At 43.7% G+C, this 23,789-nt stretch overlaps 1 protein-coding gene across 2 annotated transcripts in view; it reads left to right on the plus strand.

Annotated features, from left to right (window-relative positions):
* The first annotated feature begins 6,839 nt into the window (after positions 1–6,839).
* Positions 6,840–23,789, plus strand: part of LOC129199093 (oncostatin-M-specific receptor subunit beta-like) — a 41,193-nt gene continuing 24,243 nt past the window's right edge. Inside the window, exons 1-5 of one of the 2 annotated variants that reach the window (XM_054808892.1) lie at positions 6,840–7,008; positions 9,600–9,713; positions 10,330–10,454; positions 12,840–12,938; positions 13,573–13,669. In XM_054808892.1, coding sequence (XP_054664867.1) covers positions 13,597–13,669 — 73 coding nt within the window. In that variant the 5' untranslated portion in view covers positions 6,840–7,008; positions 9,600–9,713; positions 10,330–10,454; positions 12,840–12,938; positions 13,573–13,596. The remainder of the gene's footprint in view (positions 7,009–9,599; positions 9,714–10,329; positions 10,455–12,839; positions 12,939–13,572; positions 13,670–23,789) is intronic. The other variant, XM_054808893.1, reaches the window with a different exon arrangement.

Raw genomic sequence — 23,789 nt, forward strand, 5'->3', positions numbered from 1 at the left:
CTGACAAAGGGAAGTCTCTTTTGTTCATTCCATTTGCAGATTTTTTTTGTTTTCCTTTGAAATGGTCCTGCTAACGTAGATAGCATTGTTCCAATGGCTTACTTTCTTCCTGAAGGACAAAGAAATCAGAAATTTACCTTTTTATTACTCATAAGGCGCACATTTACTGCACGGTGTAAGTCAGTGTGGGTAAAAATTGTTAGTATACCAACACCAGTGATAGATTTTGTAAATGCTGGAAGCAGATTATGTAACATTACAAGCACATTGTTGAACACAGTTCTCAATAGAGAAAAATTGGGTTTAGATGCTGAGAGGCTAAAAAAGTCTTGTGTGAAAGGAGAAATATTCTATTTTAGGTACTAAAATATTGAAAGTATGTAATTTAAATAAAGCACTTCTAAAATTTCTATGGCTAAAATTGAGAAAATTAAAATGGAAATTCAAGCTTACCATCACCAACAGCCTTTCTCTTCTCTGCTAGAGAATATACTTATTTTTTCATTTATTTATTTATCTCTTATTTATTTATTAAAACATTTATTTAAGTGTTTATTTTAAAGTTGGGACTAAAATATGCTCCTGAGGTTCATGTCAAGTTATATTATATAGCACAGCAGCAAAAGGTAGAGGCAGTCTTTGGTTTGAAAACTGACAAGAGAAATAAAAAAAAAGGAAAAATGAAATATTATTACTTCCAATTAATGAAGGAAAACGGACTCATGGAGATTTATGACTATTTTTCTATTCAGAACACTAACCAAGCTATTCTCCCCTCTTAGGCCAGGTTATTTTCTCTGTCTAGCCAAGTATCAGCAAATAGGATTTGCGAAATACACAAAAAAATTTGAGTATTTTCCCCTGACTGGTTTAATTTTTTTTACCCCATAATTCTGCACAGGTGAATTCTTAGTGAGTACAACCCTACATTGCCTGAATCGTAGGCAGACAGTGTGGAGTACTGGTAGCACAAACATTCATATCAATAATCCCTATCTGAAGGAAGACATAAAGATGTGTGCATCTGTGCACACCCCTCCTATCTCTCTACATGTTCACTGCCTATTATCTGATACATTTAATCTTCCAAACAGCATTGCTGTGGTTTTGCTACCCCAGGTTTTGGGGTGTTGCCAGTTAAGATTTCTTACACAAGCCCAATAGGATGCTGTAGTTTCCTGAATGGTAATCATTTCAGCACTTGCCTTCCTAAAGCAGAAGCTCAAAACTCTTCACCTGAGTGTTTTACTAATGAAACTTGCAAATATTTGTATCTGTAGAATGCGAAGGAAAAAAAAAAAAAGACATGACTAAATGATGACAGCTAATGGAGGCCGCCAACGGACACAGCAGCCTGCACATCAGTGTCCAGGCTCTGCCTGCGGATTTTCTAGATCATATGGGAACATCTTCTGGGTCACTGGAGAACTCCTCGATCTCTTTCTGGAACTTCGGGGTGTCTGCTGCTTCTGGGAAAAGATAGCTTCAGGAGGCGTTGGCTTCTAACAAGGTCTAGCAACTCCTCATGAGTTCTGTCAGCTATTCCTGATGAAAGGGTGCTTTGAGCTCTTGTCTCCAGTTGACTCTGACTATGGAGAATGCTAGAGAGGCCTAGTTTGGTGCAGCTCACCTGAACTTGAATCCCCAACTGTGCTGAAGCAGGGACAGACAGCATCTGTGTGCATTAGGTTGGGAAACAGAGATTCCTATGACAGTGAAGGCTGGAAGCTTGTGACTTCCAGCACCAGGAGGATGTCTCCTTCTCCACCTGCAGATCTGCAGCTACAGAATAGGGTCTGGGTCCTGGAAGCAGATTAGAGCCTAGGAACTGTTTAACACAGCATCAGAAGACCCAGCTGAGCCTAAGCACGCAGAGGGTGACTCATAGCAGGGAGGGTCCCTGCTATGGAGGATGGAGGCTCTTATCCACTGACCTAATCTACTGTGTAGGAAGGTTTTCTGCTTGCTGGGGGCTTGGATCCAGGACATCATGGAGACACTGCTGAGGCTTGCCTGGCACTGAGACTAGTATCCTGAGCTGATCTTCTATGTGGGCACCAATGATACTGTAAGGGGAGACCCTGAGTGTATCAAGCAGGACCCCCTGGCTCTGGAGGTTAGACCCAAGGGCAAAGACTAAGTGATGTCTCCTCAATCCTGCCAACGAAGGGGAAAGGTGCCCTCAGTGAGTGGAGAATTCTGTGGGTCAATACGTGTTTGCACAGCTGGTGTCAACAGTAAGGAATCAGCTTTTACAACCAAGGGACACTCACTGAGCATTGAGGACTGCTAGGACATGAGAGAAACCTAAGAGGGGCAAAAGAATCTTTGTCAACAGGCTGGCCATCCTGACAAGAGCTTTAAACTAGGAATGATGGAGAGAGAGATGATGACTGACAATGAAGTGAGGGAAGGTGGACTGGGTTTGCAAGCAAAGGGTACCCACCCCAAGCTTATGCAAACAAATAAGGAAGCTGAAAGGACAGCATTACGGGGGGAAACTCTCATACTTTGGGGGGGAGGAGGGCGTGGGGAATTGTCACACCCGGGTGCCTACCTGAAGTGATGCACAAACAGGACGCATTAGAGAGCTCTGTGTGCTGATGCAGGGCTATGATTCTGCCTTTAATAAGCAGCAAGAAGACTGCAATACTGTGTCCAGTTTTGGGCAGCCCAGTTCAAGACAGATGTTGAGAAACAGGAGAAGATACAGCAGAGGGGTGACAAGATTGTCAGTGGCCTAGAGAACATGAACTAGAAGCCTGGTTAGTTTCCCAAAGAGGATGCTAAGGGACCACCTAAAGGCAACTTACGACTACCTGAAAGACAGTTCCAAAGCAGATGGGCAACTCTGCTTGGTGGTGGCAGATGGCACAAGATAATGAGGCAACAGTCATAAATTGTGGTTTGGGATGCTGAGATTGGATATGGGGAAAACTTTGCCCCCAGTAAGGAAGTGCAGAACTACAACAGGTCACCTAGGAAGGCTCTGAAATTGCCTTTCTTGGAGGCTTTCAAGACTTACCAGACAGGTGAAGTCTTCCTAGGAATGGGAGGTCTATTATGGCCCCTCTCGGTGTTGAGGATGGGCAATTTAGACCACTTAAAGAACTACCACCAAAAGTATCAGTAAAAGTAGTTTTATTGAAATATGATGTTGTAAAAGTGTGACTTCACAAAATTTGATGGCAAGGTTCACTCTATTACTACACAAAAGATACAACAACAATTCAAAGTTACCAATACAGAATCAAAGTTGCCAATACAAAAACCTTAGTGTGCTATAATACCAGGTTATGCACAATATCGATCACTTGCCAAAGTGTCACTTGGTGGAAGATGTCTCTACCTCAAGAAGCAACCTTAAGAGGTGTCCCTCACTGTACAGCCAGGTGCTTAGCAGGGAGTGCTCAAAGAAAGCTCACTTAGGCTGTCATATTTATGAAATAAAGTGGTTGGCTTGTAGTGAAATTACATGTGATGGGAAAGGTATGCATGAGACTCCTTATACCCACATCACATGGTCAGCATTCCAAGCTCATATGCATCGATGCTCACTGTGTCATTCTGTTCCTTTGTGGGTTTTCAGAGAACAGATTGGGACTAGAGAAGTTCTTGGCCTTACGGCTTAGGCCCTTACCTCCTTTGGAGCCTGTACCCAAATAACACTAGTATGGCTAAGGAGTTGAGTACATCAGTCACACTTGGTCAGTTTGTTCAGGGACTTTTAGCCAGGTGCAGAGACCCTGCAAGAATATACATAATTCAAAATAAAGTACTTAGTTGTGGGCTAACACACAGAATGCTAGCTAGGGTTTTAATGAGCTATTAGACTAAGCGTTAGTATACTTGCCACTCATGTTAAGCTACCCAAGAAGTCTCTGCTGGGCAGGCAGGCACGAGTCAAAAGGTGAAAGGTCCCTTTCCATGGCTCTCTGGAAAGGATTCCCAGCATTGCCAAGTTGCCATCCTCCATCAGCTCCGTCAACACTGGTAATGTGACACAATGATTCCCAGCTAGTCCTCAACTAGACTGGCCAGCCTGACCAGGCTTCCCCAGGTGATTTTTCCCCTTAGCATTTTATACCTTTTCATGCTAGTACTTCCCCTCTGAAATCCTTGAACTACCAAAAATCTCATGCCAACAGCCCTACTTCTGTCTGTACTTTCAACTTTCTTACCTCTCTACAGATGTTCTTACAGCTCTGTCACAGCAGTCTGGATCAACGTTATGGAGCTCTGGTGTATCAGAGCTGGGCCTTGGATACATATGTACACAGGTGACTAAGCTCCTAGGAGTGGGGTGAAATTCAGAGCTGTGGTTACAGAGAAAGAGGGTCTTAGGTTGGATTGGATGTCTTCTTCTAGGCCTTTCCAAACTACACTGCTATGATTTGGTATACAAAGAACTTTGGCACCTAACTTGGGACTTTAAATTCTGTAGACGCTGTGACACTCGACACATTGCAGTGCCAAATTCTTTTGTGGATTTACCTTTGTTCTTTTCTTTCTATTTCAGTTTTCCTGCCTCAAATATGAGAAATCTGATAATTTGCTTTTTGAAATACCTTCTGAAAATTCCTTATAGATATTATTCAATAACTTGTTAGGTTTTTGGGTACCAATAAGTACCTAGAATATTATTTCTAGATAGGTGTGAGTTCCTAAGTCTGGAGCATTCAAAGGATAAGCTATTTTGTTCTGGAACTTCTGGATTATGTGCATCAGTGTGCAAAAGCAGCAGCAGAGATGATTGCTGCTACCCAAATGCAGAGGCAAGAGAGGGCTGAATATCTATAATCCACAGCAGAGTTGAAATGATTCAGAAAATGTTAAAATCTGTTTATATATTTAACAGGTATCTTCAGTGGAGGCCTAACAGAAGAAATATTTTTAAACACAGATGAGGGGGCTCAAAGCAGAAAAATTACTTAATATATTATCTTTAAAATAGTATGTGCAAAAATTTTCCACACCTAAATTAAAAGACAAAAAGGAGTGCAATGACACAAATTTAAAAAGTACTAGAACAAGCCGTCCTAATTTATTCCGTTTAGTTTTCATTACATGATGATATGCCACGTTTCCCATATGATCCCTTAATGTACAAAACCCCCATGTATTATTTATTGCATACTATTCAAATCCTACTTTCAATATAGAATTGATAAATTTCCAGTAAGCTTTTCTGATTATACTGTCTAAAAAACAATAGAGGAAAGAACTCACTAGCATATTACAGAGAGATGTTAATACGCATAAGGAAAAAAATAGAAAAAAAAAGCATCACCAAAATTTTGTCATCCAACTGTAGACATCTGTGATCTGCATTTTCAGTAAAACTGAGCAGTTAGATGACCTTTCCTGCACATAGTCCTCTGAGTTCTGATGCAACAGTTAATGCCTGGTTCTAGTGTCTCCGGATGGGCATGCAGGCAATGAAAAATGAGCAACTAGTGACCCTTTATGAAAAGTTCTGTTTACATGACTCACACAACATGCACAGGAACTCTGTGGAAGAAATAGATGTAATTCTACAAAATGAGATTCTGAAGTATAAAACTATCCTATGACTAGAAATCATTTGCTTGACTAGAAAGAAAAAGCATCAAGAGAAAATGGAAAACCTGACTAAAGAAGCAGGGTGTTAATAGAGGGAAGCAGAAGAAACCAATACAAAGAGGCAGGGAACAACCGCAACAACTAGACTGCAATTTGGAAGAAAAGGATCAAGGTGCTGAAGTGGATCACATGCGACACTATGTTGCTAGAAAAAATGGCAAACTATGTATCAGGAGGTATGAAAATTAATATATAGCCTGTAAGGCAGAACACTTCCCAGATCACATCCTTCCGAGGAAAAGCAATCAAGCTTCAACAATTTGAGACAATCCAAAGGACAGCAAAGAAAACAGTGTCTTAATATGTATGTTATGTTTAACGTGCAAACATAGCTTAGGAAAAAGTAAGAGACAGAAGACGTCTTTTATGCAAAAGTGCTACAAACTGGAGAAACCTTCACCACAAACACCCTGAAAAGGGTAAGTACCAGGTTTAAACAAAACTTTCTCACGGCTTCATCTTCTGATGGAAGCAGTGACCCAGGCAGGTCTGGCACAGTGACCCAGGCACACTGTACCTCTCTGAATGCCTTACCCAGGCCTGTCAGATGAGGACCCACAGTGCAGGGCAACAGACAAACCAAACTCCTGATCTCCCTTCTTGCCTTATGGTCCTGTGATTTTGGGAGTGGAGAGTTTGACTTTGTGAGCCATAACCCTCCTTAACGTGGGATTTTGTCAGACAGCTGCATGTGAAACAGTGGCCCATCACCAGACCGGTCATGGCCGCAGCCCCGAGCTCTGCTGCAAGCACCATGCGGCCTCCTCACCCGGTCTGCCTTGGTGGCCAGAGCAGCTGTCCCCATCCGCCAGAGCCAGACCAGGGAGACACAGGAACCCTGCGGCCACGGCACCAGAGGCACGGGGTCTTGGAGACATCACTCCTACGTACAGTTTCTGACCAGCTCGGTACTGGGAGGATCAGGAAAGTGTCCGTCTGAGCCAAGCGTCCATTCTCTGCTCCTCACAGTCCTCTCGGGCTAACCCTGTGCTGTCCCCTCTCCCTGCTTTGCCACCCCAGGGTCGGCCCCTTGAGTCGCGGGCGCCGGCTTCCTTGAAGAGGGGACAGATGACGTCAAGCGCTGCGGGACAGAGGCGGGCGGGCCCGCGTCCTGCCTTTGGGAGAGCAGCCAAGGGAACGCGCCACGCTTCCCGGAGCGGGGGGGGGGGGGGAAATTCCCGAGACGCTGCTCACCCGGCCTCCGCGAGGTGGGAGGAGATGCGGCCCTTCCCGGGGAGGGACGGCGGAGCACAGCCACGCCGTGGCTCTTCCCGGCAGTGACCAGGGGAGTTGCGGGGGCGGGGGGAGAGTCTGCGCGTCCCGCTGATCGCCCGGCGGGGGCCTGTCTCTCCCCCGGTTCCCGAGGGAGCTGCTCGGCGGCTGCAGGTGAGTTATGCCGGTCTGTCCCTGTCGCGGCAGCTCCTCGTTCCCTCAATAATCCACCCTTCCCCTCTCCTCCCGCGGGTGAACTCTGGCCACCCTCGCTGAGAGGAGCGCAGCCTGCTCCGCTGAGGAAAATCCACCTCCTGCACGCCGGCACCTTTTTTGAAATGTTCTGTGGAGTTTTTACTGTGAATTTTAGTCCTTCTGATGCCCATTAAGCCCCCTTCACCCTTTGCCTGCTCTTTAAACCCCCGTTTTTCCAGGCATCCCTTGGCACGGCGGGTGCGGGAGGGAGGGGAGCCGGCCCCTCGGCACAGTCGTCCTAGTACTGCTCCTTCATCGTCCGGAAACACATTGCCCTGGCAGCACCATCGCTTATCGCTGAATTTAACGCGTTTTATGACATCCCCCCCTTATTTGCTTTCAAGATGTCACTGTTTAACTACAGCATGAAAGCTGCTGGTTTGACCTGAGCAAAAATTACTGATGTGGGGTACACTGCTGGATGAGGATGCTGCTCCTGCTGGGTGATTAGGTTTGATTTTAACGTCTACTGTTCCTGCTACTTTGAGAAGGTATTGACGTACTCAGAAATCCAAGCCCAGACCTTTAAATCCAGCATCGTACAGAGAAAACGTGTTGCTCCTGCTTTAAGTCAATGAAATCTGTCGTTTAATCGCAAAACGATGGGAGTAAATGACAAAACATCATAAATTCCACTGTGGTTCCTGCATTCTTTAGAGTTTGACTGGGTTTTTTTTGCATAACCTTTTTATCTCTCTTTTTATCTAAATATTGCATGCCTTGACCAGTCCCTATCCCAACAGAGTAAACCAGATCCCGACAGCACTAGAAGTAGATCATGCCTGAAAACATGATAACAATTATTCTTCCTGTTGGTATGAGTCATGCCACCAGGTTATGTGATTCTTTCCCTACAATTGTTAGCATTTGCTTTCTGATGGAGCAGCAGTAGTCTTACACAGTTTGTTGAGTACTTTACATTTTTAGACCCCATTTAATTGCTTTTTTGTTTGGATTCCAGCCTTCATGGGACCATGAAATACATAATGTTTTCCTGTTTTGGCAAAGCTCTTTAGAAAATTAACAGCACGCATCAAAGAGCTTTCTGTTTACCAAAAAACAGGAGATAAAGCTATCCCTAGGTGATCAAATGATTACATGCCTATCAGACCTTAATTAGAGAAATTCCTTTCTTCTGTGTGCAGCTTTTTAAACTTCTTGCTCACCCATTAGATCACAAAGGCTTATTAGGAGCTTTCAGTGTCTTATACACAGATGTACTTTTTATGCTAAATGTAATTGAAACCATCTTTAAAATTGCTTGGGAGAAGAAAGCCTGAGTACAAGGACTAAAAGAAGGGTTCATCTGCTTTAGAATTTGATCTCAGCTATTCATTTTTTTTCAGAATTCAGAATTGTTGCAAATTAAGTTTTCTATAAACAGCATGATGTTTATTTTGAAGAGGAATCTATTTAGTTGTAGGATGCTTTGGCAGATGCTACTTTGCCAATGCTCAGTAAGTTCCTGGTGGCTTGACACTACTCCCTGTTACAAGTAAAGCTGTCTCAGCTGGATGTCAGCTCTGCACTGTACAGTTTGCAAGGGATATCATATTGGAAATTGCAGGAATCAAGAAAGTGGAGGCACACTTCAGTGCAGAGTCTTTGTACAAATCATTGACTTAGGGCATTCTAGCTCATTTTGGCACTTACCTAGTTATGTGTTTGTTTAACAGGAAAAAAACACCTCCAGAGGACAAGTTAGTCTGCTTATAGTCTGGCTTACTTTCTAGGGGTGCCTGTTTCTCTTTGGTGGCTATGGAAGGAGTTTATTAAGTTTTGGCACTAAACACATGAATTATGTTAGTGACCTTGTACCGCGTGGTATGAATTTGAATTGTGATTCCCATCCTCAGTCTATCTGTCTATGAAGTAGAGGGAATGAGAACAGAAGATGAAGAATATTATATATATACAATGTAGTATTATTAATGCATTTGCCTTGCTGACAGTCCTCTTCCACGTCTGGTTTAGGAAAATTTGTTTGATCAATAGTGTTTATGATTTGGTGTCCTGTGTAATACTCTCCTTTAAAAAGATAAAGTTTTCTGGATCCTAGCAGCTGAAAACATTTCTTTTCCCAGCCTCTGTACATGCTCTGTTTCATCTGAGGATGTGGATTGTGACTAGCAGCTGTTTTAAATAAGCAAAGCAACGGGCACTGAGAAAGGAAATTTGTATGAAGTATGATTTGAAATATGCGGCTTTAGGAAGATTGATATAAAACAGATTGACTCTGTGCTCAACTGGTACTAGATGTGTTCATAGCAGGGGCTTCCTTTTCTTACACACATGGGTATTCCAGTTACTGCAGCAGTACGGACACTGTATAGCTCCAACTCCCAGCCAATACTCCTGCATACTATGAGCCTGATCTTGAAAAAGGTTTCCGTTGAATTTTGATGCTTTAATGTCTTTGAAGAGATATTTGATGAAATGTTTCTCTTAGACATGTTTACCAGATGAATAATGGGAGTTTCTTTTTCCTCTCATCCATGGCATCACAAAAGCATTGGCCTGGACAGGACCTCGGGGATCAGCTAAGCCAGCCTTTTGCTCTGAAGGAGAAATTTATTTAGACTATTTGCAAACTAGCTTCTGAAGGAGATTCATCTCTTCCCACGGTAATTTGCTCCTATGCTGTCTCCACTTCTTGAGTGATTGCTATTTAATTGTCAGGTCTCTGAACAATTCCTGTTGCTGCAAATGCTGCCAGGTCTCCAAAATGGTTCTGTTCTGTTGATGTATCTATCAGTACTGATTAATTTCAGGTTAGACTGGGGAGTCCTGAATCCATTTCTATCTATTTTGCCACAGCCTGGGTTACATTTTTCCAATGCGAAGTATTACAAGTAGACTACATATTCATGAGTTGAAAAAAATCTATTAGTGATTCATGCTACAGACTGACAAGATTAAGCAAGTCTGCTTTATTTTCCACACACATGCTGAATTTTTAGAAGGGGGAAGAATATAGGGTAAAATGAAAAATTTTTTGCTCAGCTAACTTCTATAGCTCTGACATATCATTTTGTGCGCAATCATCCTCAATTTACGGCTTAGTATTATCCCCCATTTTATAGATAATTTCACAGTGTGTCCCAATAACTAGATTCATCACAGAAATTAGAACTGTAACTACTGTTGTTAATGATGGCAAAGAATTAGAGCTTAGAGGGGTGCGTGATTATTTCTTTCTATTTGGCACTTATGAGGCCATATCTAAATTACTCTCCCCAGTTTTGGGCTCTCGGTAGAAAGAAGACTGACAGAGTGGACTGAGTCCAGCAGAGAGACACCAGGAGGAGCTGGAGCACACATAGGAGTCACTGAAGGAGCTGAGTTTGATCAGCCTTAAGAGAAACGTAAGGGCAGCTCTAACTACAGTCCTTGCCTAACTAATGGAAATTACTGAGAATTCAGTTGGAGCATGGTGACAAAACATGACTTCTCTTAGCCTTAAAAAAAAAAGTCAGCAGCAATTCATTCTCAGATGAAGAATTGTAACATACTAGTGTGGTATTCATATCTTTCCAGATTGGCAAATGTGAACCACTATTCACCAGAACAATGGTTGTGATTGCCACTTTTCTTGTGGCATTTGATAGTTGCTCACTATTTTTCAGAGAAAGTACTTTGCCTCTTTCAGGGTAATGAATTATTTAAATACCTAAAAACCTTCCCTGGCTTCCTGTCTTCATTCCTTTTGTTGCTCAATTATTTCCACTTTTGGCAAGGATGTAGTTAATCTATTATCATCATGGGGTTTTTTTAAATTAAATTGATAATGTGTTTATTTTGTCTGTTTTGATTCTATGTTAATCTTTGTAACCAAGACATGGATTTTAAATGATGATTTTATAAAAGTACTTAATTATTGATAATACAGAATAAGTGCTTGACATTAGTTGGTAGTAATTACTGTATGATATTAATTTGTTAGTCATAGGCAGAAGTTTCTGCATAAAGATGGTTTGAGTCAAAATATTACTTGTATATTAAGGACTATTTCTGTTTTCTTGACTAGTGTTTCATTTATTTAAATTTACTTCATATTCTCTTTTGTTGAAGAATTCCAGAACTTTTCCCATGAAAACTTGCATGATACAGTTGTGATACATATTACCACAATTTATTATACAATATTAAACTAATTACTAATGCACTGAATAGTGAAAAGCATTGTAGCTGTCCAAAATATGTTTATATTCTGATGGTCATTTATTATATTACACTACCCTTTAGTAGCATATGGTGTTTGTACTATGCATCAGTAAAAGTGATCTAGGCTGTGAAGTTAGTGAATTGACAGTGTAAATGACTGGAGAGAGTTAAATTAGACATTTATTTAAATACAATAGTTGAAAATGCCTCTTAAGAGCAGAAAACAGTTTGGATTTGTTTTCCAAGTAGGAAGTAATTTTAAAAAAAAGTCTAATATGTCGTGAGTTCCACAGTACCTTCCCACTGTATTTAATGTTGGATTTAAGTGATATATGACAAATAGGGCAAATAGCTTTGTGTCCGACCTCAAAACATTTACAAAATCAGGAGTCCTATGGGGCCAGGTTTTCATCATGCTGATATAGTTAAGTCAGGACTTATGCCACTGAACCTAACTGACCAGCCTTGTAATAAATTGGTTTTAGAGCAGCATCGGCTCCTTTGACTTTAAAGGCAGTTTTATTTTCACTTTTATCTGGAAAAGAGCATGGAAGATTTGGCTTTGTGTCTCAATATTTGTTCCATGTAATTCAAAAGAATAACAATCTACTGAGGAGTTGCCAGAAGTTGTAACATAATCTACCTTGGAAACACTTCTTTTTATGTCACTTATGTGCCACTCACTGCTCCATAACAAAGAGCCGTTCTCTCATGTTTATTCCAGACAAAACATATCAAATTATTTTCCCTTTTAGATATTAATCAGGTGATAAAAAAGACTAAACTTAGAAAATCTATAAAGACCAGATTTGCCTAAGTTGGTGCTTGGAACAGTCTATTAGTTGCACGTGAATTAGGCCTAGGTTCTCAAAAATATTTAGATTCTTTATTCATGTTGATTTTAGTGTGTCCAAGTACTTTTGAGGATATTGGTATAATGGCAGGAAAGACTGCAGAAGCCTATATATTAGGCAAGGCAATGCTCACCTTTTAAATATGGGGGCCTCCATGTGAAGCATTTGTGCTCACAAGGAAGAAGTTGGGGGACACTGCAGTGAGTGTGCTTTTGGTGAGCATTGAGCCGTGGGTTGCAGTGCTGCATGCAGGACCCTTCTACATTTTCCATGTGACCTTTAGAAACGTGAAAAACAAAAGGTTGAAATCATTTGATCCTTTGGAGAAATTCAGAGCTTCTCAAAACCAATGAATCTAAGACAGGATCATTAAACTTAGGTGTTTGTAGCTCCGAGGTATTAAATTGGAGTGTTTCTGCCAGGAAGAAATTCTGGAGTGAATTCCTGGTCTTTCTGAAATCGGTAAATGTTCTGTCCTTGACTTTCGCGGGGACAGAAGGTCATCCTGGTTATTTGTCCGGTTAAGCAGTTTCAAATTCTGTTATGGTAGCAGTGGTAGAAGACTCTCTTTATCAGCATTCTACACAGCTCCAGAAGTACAAGAAGTAGAAATTAAGAGTTAAAGATACTGTATCCATAGTCCTGTTCCTGTAGTTTGGACTCCTGTATCCTCTGTGCCTGAGTGCTTTTAACCATACTGCTGCTGAATGTTGACTTCTCCCTTCTACACAGAGGAGTTTGCAGGTGACTCATGTCTTATGAGATCAGACATACGATCCGTCCCTGAGGACTGGGCTGTGCCAATCAAACAGAGTTTCATCCTGTCACAATGTGAGTGTAAAAGCTGTAAAAGGAATGCTAGATAGAGCTATGTGGTGCTTGAGGTGACAGTCCTAGGAATGGAACTTTCTAAGACTGATATGTGTAGTTCAACTCCAGTCTAACTGAAGGCCTCCATATAGTGTCCTGGGTGCTGGCAAAGGGCAAGATGGTGCTTGCTGAAGTCTGCTGGATTCATCAGTCAGGCTCTGCGTGGAGTAGAAACCACAAGGCCTTTTGCACCTTTGATACTTTTTTTTTCCTTGTTTGGATGGGTGTCATGTTAATTGTGCAAGAGGAAAGCCAAAACACATCAGGATAAACTTTTGTTTTAATACTCCTTAGAAATAAGTGGTGGGAAAACTTTAAGATATTGTGTGTTTTATTTGTTTAGATTAAATTGAACTTTTTGAGTATGGTGTATTTTTCCCTATGCTGTAACCGCATCCTGAAAACAAGAGGGCTTTTTCATTCCTTATCTTTCTTTGTCTGTTCTTCCTGAATTTCTCTTAAACTGCCTGGACACTGTGTGGTTGGGTTTTTATTTATTCATTCTTAAATACAGTAATATTATCTGGACTATTGTCTGGCATGCAGTTCTCGTAAAAGAAACAAATAAAATAGCAATGTCTTCTTTTCTGATAAGTCTTGTGCAGGAAAAGGCAGATGAATGATGAATCACTTCATGGTTCTGGCAGTACTGCTTGCCTTGAGGACTTGCTACACTACGTACTTAGAGCAAGGTAAATGGCAGAACATTTTCTTTTTTATTTGGAAGCAATCTGCAACAACTGAAGCTTTGTACTTGCTCATTTGTAAGTCTCCTGTTACATGTTACAAACTTAATCAAATTATTCTCTTTGGTAAGGTGATGAAGCAACTTGTGTAATGACCTTTTGTAACCCCATCATGCAAAATTGCCTGTTGAATCAATAACTTGCAATGATGTGAAGCCAAAGTGTATTTATCTGCTTCCCCTCTGTCTCATATGGTTTTGATCTGTACTCTCTCATCTTCAAATAATTTATTTCCTCTTTGACAACTTTTATGCTTTTCTACCTTTTACCTTCACTTTCTCTGTTTTGTTTGTCTCATCTATGAAAACTTGAGCACTTCTGTTGGCTCTTTTCTGATTGTGCCGTAAGATTCCAGGACCAGATTTTTATTTCTTAAACTTCACATATGTATCCAATACAAAGAAAAAAGCAAATATTCAGAGGGAACAAGGTTGAATACAGGGTAACTTTCTAGAAGGCAATGTATTTTAAGGTGAAAGTACTGCTTGCACATTTGCTGCTGACAGTAGCATTGTGATAGCTCAATTAAAAGAAAGAAAAAAGGAATTAATATTTTTAATTGACTTTTCTGTGACTGCCATTAAGAAGGCAAAAATTACGAGACTATAGTCTGCATTATAGAAGTTGTATTGCCTTAATTAAGTTGGTGAAGGAGGAAGAGAAGTGGTTTTTTTGTATAAATGTAGTTGTTATCATACTGAAGGGGGTAATATATCTGCTTCAGATTTTTTTTGCCTCTCTGCAACCTTTAAATTCACATGTTCACACTCCATTCACCCAAGGTGCCAGTTTCTCAGTTTGAGACTATTTGAGACTATTACCAATGCCCCTAGAGCGGCAGAACTTTGTAATGCAGGCAAGTCCAAACAGTTACTGTATTACAGTAAATTGATCATTTGTTTCTATGTGCAGTTGTTCAGGAATAACATTAGTCTCTGTTGTTAATCACAGAATGGTTTGGGTTGGAAGGGACCTTAAAGATCATCTAGTTCCAACTCCTCTGCCATGGGCAGGGACACCCTCCACTAGACCACATTGCCCAAAGCCCCATCCAACCTGGCCTTGAACACTTCCAGGGAGGGGGCATCCAAACCTCTCTGGACAACCTGTTCCACTGCCTCACCACCCTCACAGCAAAGAATTTCTAACATCTAATCTAAATCGACCCTCCTTCAGCTTAAACCCATTACCCCTTGTCCTATCACTACACTCCCTGATAAACAGTCCCTCACCAGCTTTCCTGTAGGCCCCTTCAGGTATTGGAAGGCCACAATTAGATCTCCCCGGAGCCGCCTTTTCTTCAGGCTGAACAACCCCCAACTCTCTCAGCCTGTCCTCATAGGAGAGGTGCTCCAGCCCTCTCATCATCTTTGTGGCCCTCCTCTGGACTCGCTCCAACAGCTCCATGTCTCTCCTGTACTGGGGCCCCAGAGCTGGACGCAATACTCCAGGTGGGGTCTCACAAGGGTGGAGTAGAGGTGGAGAATCACCTCCCTCAACCTGCTGGTCACACTTCTTTTGATGCAGCCCAGGACATGGTTGGCTTTCTGGGCTGCAAGCGCACACTGCCGGTTCATGCTGAGCTTCTCATCAATCAATACCCCCAAGTCCTTCTCCTCAGGGCTGCTTTCAATCCATTCCTCGCCCAGCCTATAGTTGTGCTTGGGATTGCCCTGAGTCACATGCAGGACCTTGCACTTGGCCTTGTTGAACTTCATGCATTTCACACGGGCCCACCTCTCAAGCCCATCAAGGTCCCTCTGAATGGCATCCCTTCCCTCCAGTGTGTCAACCACACCACACAGCTTGGTGTTGTCAGCAAACTTGCTGAGGGTGCACTCGACCCTGCTGTCCATGTCGCCGACAAAGATGTTAAACAACACTGACACCAGTACCGAGGAATGCTACTTGTCACTGTTCTCCACTCGGACATTGAGCTGTTGACCACAACATTTGAGTGCGACCATCCAGCCAATTCCTTATCCACCGAGTGGTTCATCCATCAAATCAACGTCTCTCCAATTTAGAGACAAGGATGCTGTGCAGTGTCAAATGCTTTGCACAAGTTCAGGTAGATGACATCGGTTGCCCTTCCTTTATCCACCAATGCTGTAACCCCATCATAGAAGGCCACTAAATTTGTCAGGCACAATTTGCCCTTAGTGAAGCCATGTTGGCTGTCACCAATCACCTCCTTGTTTTCCATGTGCCTGAGCATAGTTTCCAGGAGGATCTGCTCCATGATCTTTGCCAGGCACAGAGACTGACCAGCCTGTAGTTCCCTGGGTCTTCCTTTTTTCCCTTCTTAGAAATGGGGGTTATGTTTCCCCTTTTCCAGTCAGTGGGAACTTTGCCGGACTGCCAGGACTTCTCAAATATGATGGAGAGTGGCTTAGCAACTTCATCTGCCAGTTCTGTCAGGACCAATGGATGCATCTCATCAAGTCCCATGGACTTGTGCACCTTCAGGTTTCTTAGATGGACTTGAACTTGATCTTCTCCTACAGTGGGTGGTTCTTCATTCTCCCAGTCCCTGCCTTTGCCTTCTGAGACTTGGGTAGTGTGGCTAGAGCAATTGCCAGTGAAGACTGAGGCAAAGAAGTCATTGAGTACCTCAGCCTTTTCCATATCCTGGAGAAGGTCTCCCATATCATTTCACAGGGGCCCACATTTTCCCTCATCTTCTTTTTATCACTGACATACCTATAGAAGCTTTTCTTGTTGCCCTTGATGTCCCTGGCCAGATTTAATTCTATCAGGGCTTTAGCTTTCCTAACTTGATGCCTGGCTGCTCAGACAATTTCTCTGTATTTCTCCCAGGCTACCTGCCCTTGCTTCCACCCTCTGTAGGCTTCCTTTTTGTGTTTGACTTTGCCCAGGAGTTCTGTGTTCATCCATGCAGGCCTCTTGGTGTTTTTGCCTGACTTCCTCTTTGTTGGGATGCATTGCTCCTGAGCTTGGAGGAGGTCACCCTTGAATACTAGCCAGCTTTCTTGGGTCCCTCTTTCTTCCAGGGCTTTATCCCATGGTATTCTACCAAGCAGATCTCTGAAGAGGCCAAAGTCTGCTCTCCTGAATTGCAGGGTAATGAGCTTGCTGTGCACCCTCCTCAATGGCATGAGGATCCTGAACTCTACCATTTCATGGTCACTGCAGCCAAGGCTGCCCTTGAGCTTCTCATCCCCTACCAACCCCTCCTTGTTGGTGAGAACAAGGCTCAGCATTGCATCTCTTCTCGTTGGCTCATCTATCACTTGGAGAAGAAAGTTATCATCAATGCATTCCAGGAACCTCCTGGGTTGCTTATGCCCTGCTGTGTTGTCCCTCCAACAGATAGCGGGGTGTTTGAAGTCCTCCATAAGGAGCAGGGCTTGTGAATGTGAGGCTGCTCCTTTCTGTCTATAGAGGGCCTCATCCACTCAGTCTTCCTCGGTCAGGTGGCCTGTAGCAGATTGCCACTATATTGTCCCCTGTCCCTGCCCTTCCTTTAATCCTGACCCATAAGCTCTTGGTTGGCTCCTCACCCATCCCCAGGCAGACCTCCATGCACTCCAGTTGGTCACTGACATAGAGGGTGACACCCTCCTGTCATCTGCCCTGCCTGTCCTTCCTAAAGAGCCTGTATCCTTCCATTCCAACACTCCAGTCATAGGAGCCATCCCACCACATCTCAGTGATGCCGATAAGGTCATAGCCCTGCAGACATGCGCACGTCTCCAACTCCTCATGTTTATTCGCCATGCTACGTGCGTTTGCATAGCAGCATTTAAGTTGGGCCCCCAATGAACCTGACTGACTGGCTGGAATTCCTTTGTGCTGCACTTCAGGTGCTCTCCTGCTGACCTGTGATCCTTCCCCCGGCTCTAGGCGTCTATTGTTGGCACTGGCATCAACCTGGTAGGAGTGGGATAGATTGAGGTTCCCCTCCCCCGGCAACTTTAGGCTAGAGCCCTCTTCACCAGCTTGGCAAGCCTATGACTGAAGATGCTCTTCCTTTTCTCTGATAGATGGATCCCATCAGCTCCCAGTTGACCAGGTTTCTGAAAGTGAGACCCACGGTCTAAGTAGCTGAACCCCTGGCTGTGGCACCAGTCCTGTAACCATTTGTTGACCCACGAGATTCGACTGGCCCTTTCAACCCCCTTCCCTTTGACTGGGAGGATCGATGAAAAAACTACCTGTGCTCCAGAGTCCCTTACCATCGCTCCCAGGGCTCTGTAACCCTTCTTGATGCTCCTCAGACTGCTCCTGGCCGTATCACTGGTGCCCACGTCAAGCAACAGCAGTAGATAATAGTCAGTGGATCGCACAGGGCTTGGCAGTCTCTTGGTGACATCCCCGGTCTGAGTCCCCGGTAAGCAGCACCCCTCTCTAGAGTGTGTCAGGTCTCACAGATGGTGCCTCTGTACCTCTCAGAAGAGAGTCGCCTACTACTGTCACCCATCATCATCTTTTCTTAGTTGCGCTGGTAGTTACATGGGGAGCAGCTCGGGCCGCCTTACTCAGGTCCAGCGTCTCTCCTGATGTGGCGGGTCTTTCTTCTTCAGTCTGAAGAGCAACGAAGCAGTTCTGCAAAGGCACCTCAGGCTTCGGGGGAAGTCTTTTCCTCCTGCTGGTCCTTGCTGTTGCAAGCTTCCATTCTTCTTCAGGATTGGCCCCCCTCCCTCCTGTGTGTGCCAGTGGGGGAATTTTTGGCCGTTTGGCTTTGGGCTGTGGGTCCATGGCAGACTGCACTTGGAACCATCTATCTAACTTCTCAACCTCCCTGAGTTACACAGCCTTCTCACCAACTCCTGCAGCTCAGCCACCTGCTGCAGGAGCTCCTCCACCTCGGCACAACTTTTGCTGGCACGTCTGCCACCTGTCCCTGCCCCAGGAGAAGAGCCTAGGCACGTCCTGCAGCCTGAGGTCTGCACTGCAGCCTCTCCCTTCAGCATGTCCATCTGGGTGGAGGCACTGGCCACCACTGGGGTAGATGGTGCAGACCCCCCAGCTGGAGCTGCAGCTTTTGCTCTCAGAGGAGTGCCCACCATTCTGCCTTCAGGGTCAGGCAGGATGGGTGCCCTTGACCTGTCACAGAACAGTGCCAGGTGCTGGGTTATGTGTACTTCAAGTCTCCCACTCGGTCAGAGGAATGCCCCTCCTTTGAAGAGGCACCTCCTGCACCAACTGCCATGTCATTCTCTGTTTGTCTGCTATGTTCGCTCGCACTCCCTAGGTAGGTGTGGGGTGGCCATCATCTCTGTCTACACCCAGGCTGTGTCAATGCCTCTTGCAAGAGCTGCCAGCTCCTGGCGGGTCTCTCCGCTCCCCCGGCATTTCCCGGATGCAGGAGAACCCCCTGTGCGCCAAGATCTGCTGCTCCATTGTGGGCTGGGCTGGCTGCAGAGCAGCTCCCCTCGGCGCCTGACTCATAAAGCTGTTCATGTAGTCTTGAGTGAGCTTTCAAGTTAAAACAAGTCTTAAGATGCCATGCATATTTAACTTGGCTAGGAGGGGAAGATTATAACTGTGAATGCTACAAATATTTCTACATGTGTAAATTATACTACGGAAGTCTTTAAGTCCCACATTGTAACTCAGTGGTCTTCAAGATCATGGATATATCCTTAACTATATTGATTGTTCTGTTTGTTGGTACTGTGTATAAGCCTTGATTGGTGATCTAGACTGTCTTACCCAGGCTCTGGGGAAAACAAAATTGTGTGAGGTCTGAAGTGATACGTCATCTACTTAAAAGGAGATAGCGGAGGGACACTTGTACCAATGGAGAAAAAATATAAACTAATGAGACCTTTGTTTTTTTGTCAAATTAATTAAATGTAGCAGTTGAAAATATTCTCTATAGTGAGAAAAGGGATGACATTTTAGTTTGGACAACAGAGACAAATGTAGAGAAGAGAGGAAAGCTCATCAATGCAATAGGTGTGGTAGTATCACTTGCAATTAGAATTGGCTAGAGAAGGAGCAGAAAAGAGGTTAGGAAAATTCAGAAGATATGCAGGAGTTTCTTTTGATGGTGCACCTTGAAAAAGGAAGGGGTTTCTGCCAACTGGATGGCTTTTCTTTCAGGTGCATTTGTTTCTTTTCCCTGGGAGTCTTACTTTGCGCCTGTGAGTTTCATTGGGAGAGTAGCTGGGTCCTTTTCTTTAGGTTTGTTTATTTGTGCTGGGCCCATCTGTCTCCCCCAGTTGCTTCAGCACTGCAGAAGGAAAACACAAGAATGGCAAGGGCCAGAGAGATTTATTTGCATATGTATATTGGGTTTGCATGGCCAGGTTTTGGTAGTGGGGAGGCTACGGGGTGGCTTCTGTGAGAAGCTGCTAGAAGCTCCCCCTGTGTCTGATAGAGCCAATGCCAGCTGGCTCCAAGACGGACCCACTGCTGGCCAAGGCCAAGCCAATCAGCGCCTCTGTGATAACATATTTAAGAAAGGAAAAAACAAGTTAGAGAGAGCTTTTGCAGCCGGAGAGAGGAGTGAGAAGATGTAAGAAACTCTGCAGACACCAAGGTCAGTGAAGGAGGAGGGGCAGGAGGTGCTCCAGGTGCCAGAGCAGAGATCCCCCTGCAGCCCGTGGTGAAGACCATGGTGAAGCAGGCTGTCCCCCTGCAGCCCATGGAGGAAGGATGAGGAGGTGTAGAGATTCCACCTGCAGCCCATGGAGGACCCCACGCTGGAGCAGGTGGGTGCCTAAAGGAGGCTGGGACCCTATGGGAAGCCCACGCTGGAGCAAGTTCCTGGCAGGACCTGTGGCCCCGTGGAAAGAGGAGCCCACACCAGAGCAGGTTTGCTGGCAGGACTTGTGACCCCGTGGCTTCTGAAGTTCTGCGCCCTGTGGAAGGGACCCACGCTGGAGCAGTTTGTGAAGGACTGTAGCCCATGGGAAGGATTCACGTTGGAGAAGTTCATGAAGGACTGTCTGTTGTGAGAGGGGCTCCATGCTGGAGCAGGGGCAGAGTGTGAGGAGTCCTCCCCCTGAGGAGGAAGGAGCAGCAGAGACAACGTGTGATGAACTGACCACAACCCCCATTCCTCGTCCCCCCATGCTGCTGGTCGGGGAGGAGGTTGAAGCTGGGAGTGAAGTTGAGCCCGGGAAGATGGGAGGGGTGGGGGGAGGTGTTTTAAGGTTCGATTTTATTTCTCATTCCTCTACTCTGTTTTGCTTGGTAATAAATCAGATGAATTTCCTCTCTAAGTTCAGTCTGTTTTGCCCGTGAGAATAATTAGTGAGTGATCTCTCCCTGTCCTTATCTCGACCCACCAGCGTTTCGTTGTACTTTTTCTCCCCTGTCTAGTGAAGGAGGGGGAGTGATAGAGCGGCTCTGGTGGGCACCTGGACCCAGCCAGGGTCAACCCACCACAATATGTGAAATGAGATCCCCTCAGAGGCTTGGAACATGATGCTTCAGGTAAAGGGATGATGAATGTACAGGTAAGGTTTACCGAAAAGTGAGCAGCTAAGATAACATACTCGGGAGGAACAACATTATGGTCAATTCCTTAGCGTAAGTGGGATTTTAACAGTCTTTATCTTGTTTTGATGGTGAAAGTCTGTAGAATGTGGAGAGATGAAGTGTGTCTCATCTTACCTTCCCAAAATAATGTAAGATACTCTGCTTCTACAGTTAATTTTATGGCTCACCTTGTTGCTTTGGTTGTTCTGGGTCCTTGCCTGGTCAGTCCTTGGCGGTGAGGCTAACAGTATTTCTGTTTTCCAGTAAAACCTAAAATTCCTGCTCCCTCATCATTTAGGCAAGTGAAATTTATCTCCAGGCCTTCCACTTTGTGTATTTAGTTCCAGATATCTACTAGTTGTCATAGGTGCTGGGTTTCCTTATGGTAGCATAAAACTTATGGCTGTTATTTTTCAAAAGCAACTGTCAAGCAGCAGGTATGTTTTTTTAAGGGCCATGTCATAACTATACCCAAAAAGGAAATTTTACTTCTGCACTTAAAACATTTTTGCATTTACCTTACAGAAGACACTGATGCTGTCAAATTCTGCTTTCATGTAATTTACACATATTTATCTTTTTCCAGTAATTATATATTAAATTTGCAGTGAGAATTGATAGAAGGTATGTGTGCATATATGTGTGTGTATACTTCTTCCTCAAAATCTTTTAGGATACCACAGTCCTGTTTTTGAGGCCAAGTGTTTGAACAATAAAACCTTGATTTCTCCCTCCAAGCATATCTGAAGAAGCCTATGCCTGTAGCTTCCTCTACTTTGAAAGCATATGGTTTTCATTTTGCTTTGACTTCCAGTACCTTTCAAAATGGAATGGATTAAAAATATACTGACAGAGTTTGTAGATGATTTGCTAAAAGAGAAACAATCCTTTCAGCAGTTTTTAATAAGTTGTTACTAATGGTACAATATATACTTTCCTCCACTTAGTCTTTCATTATAGGCTGGACTTGTATAAACAACTAAGCTGTGTCAGTGTCTGTATTCTCATCATTAATAAATATGCTTATGAAGTATTATTTGCTTCCTTTGATTGATCAGGGTTTGTTATAACTGCTGCTTCTCTTAAGCCTTTCATTTCCCACGTTTGTCACAGTAGGGATCCATACGTAGGGTAACTGCTGCACAGAAGTTAGTGCAGAGCAGGCACCACAAGATAAATTGCAAAACGGTTTGTATATCTGATTGCTGCCAGAAGCATCTATTGAAATGTAGATTCTCAAACTAAATTTCCTGAATGCTTGTGTTTCTGCAGGTATTACTCTGTAAAAGTCTCAGATAATCATTGGGTCAGTGGGTGAAGCACCTCTGGGAGAAATGTCTGGAGCTGGCAATTTTGGAGAAGGAGCTGTTGAGGTCTCTCAATCCAGCATGTCCCTGAGGACTGTGGCTGCAGTGGGGCAGGAATGCCCAAATGAGTTCTGTTCTATTAAAACATACAGTTATTTCTGTGATTTCTGTGTCCTGGTCAGTATCAGCAATCTGACTGACCCTGTCATTTCTAACAAGCAGAAGCATCTTGGAAAGCAGCTGTGACAAAAGAAAAAGCCTAGTTACTTGGCCATTTCAGTTCCCTGCCTTCATTAACAACCAGATCAAGTTTAGGGGTTTTTTTGTTTATTTTTCAAGAAGGAGAGAAGATACAGATCAGTGAGCAGCATATTTCATGTCTTCCAAGAGTTAGGTTTTTCTGGGAGGCGTGATAGAGTAAACATCTAAAAAGAGGTGTAGCCCCACAAGTGGGGTTCAGTACCTGGTGTCCAATAAGCCAATCTTACACACAGAGCCAAGATATTTACTTATTTCACATCTGGGCAGATGGTAATTCCACAGAACTAGCACACTAAAAGGAATTACAATGTATTTATTTTGTTGCATTATTAGAAAAGCCTGCCTAAATTTGTGCTCATTGGTTAGTAATTACTGTGTTATCTGCTATTGGTTAAACATATTTAAATTAGCATGCATGCTCCTGGAGGAGGGGGTGGGGGGGTAATTTGCATAGTCCTTTAATTGAGTTGGTGGTGATCTCCCCCTGCAACCTTTAACCTTCCCCCCAGTTACCGCAGATTTTTGTTGACTTCATGCTTCCTTGACAATCATCCAGTTTTCTGCTTCTGGGGCAAGATGTTTCCCTTTTATCAGTCTTTTAGTTCTTCTTCAAGTATAGTCGTTAGCAAGGCATGTATTGTTTATGCAAAGTAATCAGGCTTACATAATAAGGCTAATGATCAATAGTCCTCCTTAGAAGGCCAATGTGGTATTTTTAACCCTAAATTAAACAGTGTCACTATATCCTAAGCATTAATCCAAACATGGTTTTAGTCTACAGAGGGACCACTCATAAGGAAATATGTAGTTTTCAGTAGGCTAGTCGTCTTAGGGGGCCTTTCCTGACACCAAAAGGGACTTCAGCCTGACTTTGAAACTTTATTTTATTCTGGGAATTAACTCCAGACCCACAAAAGGATGGAGGTGCCATTATAACTAGGTGTCTAATTCCAGTAGAAGAATCTACAGCCCTGACTAAAGTACCTAAGCTTTATGTAGAGCAACCGAGAATGTGCCTAATACTAGACTATCATCTGAGCTAG

This window comes from Grus americana, chromosome Z (assembly GCF_028858705.1).
Source record: "Grus americana isolate bGruAme1 chromosome Z, bGruAme1.mat, whole genome shotgun sequence".
Taxonomy (NCBI): Eukaryota; Metazoa; Chordata; class Aves; order Gruiformes; family Gruidae; genus Grus; species Grus americana.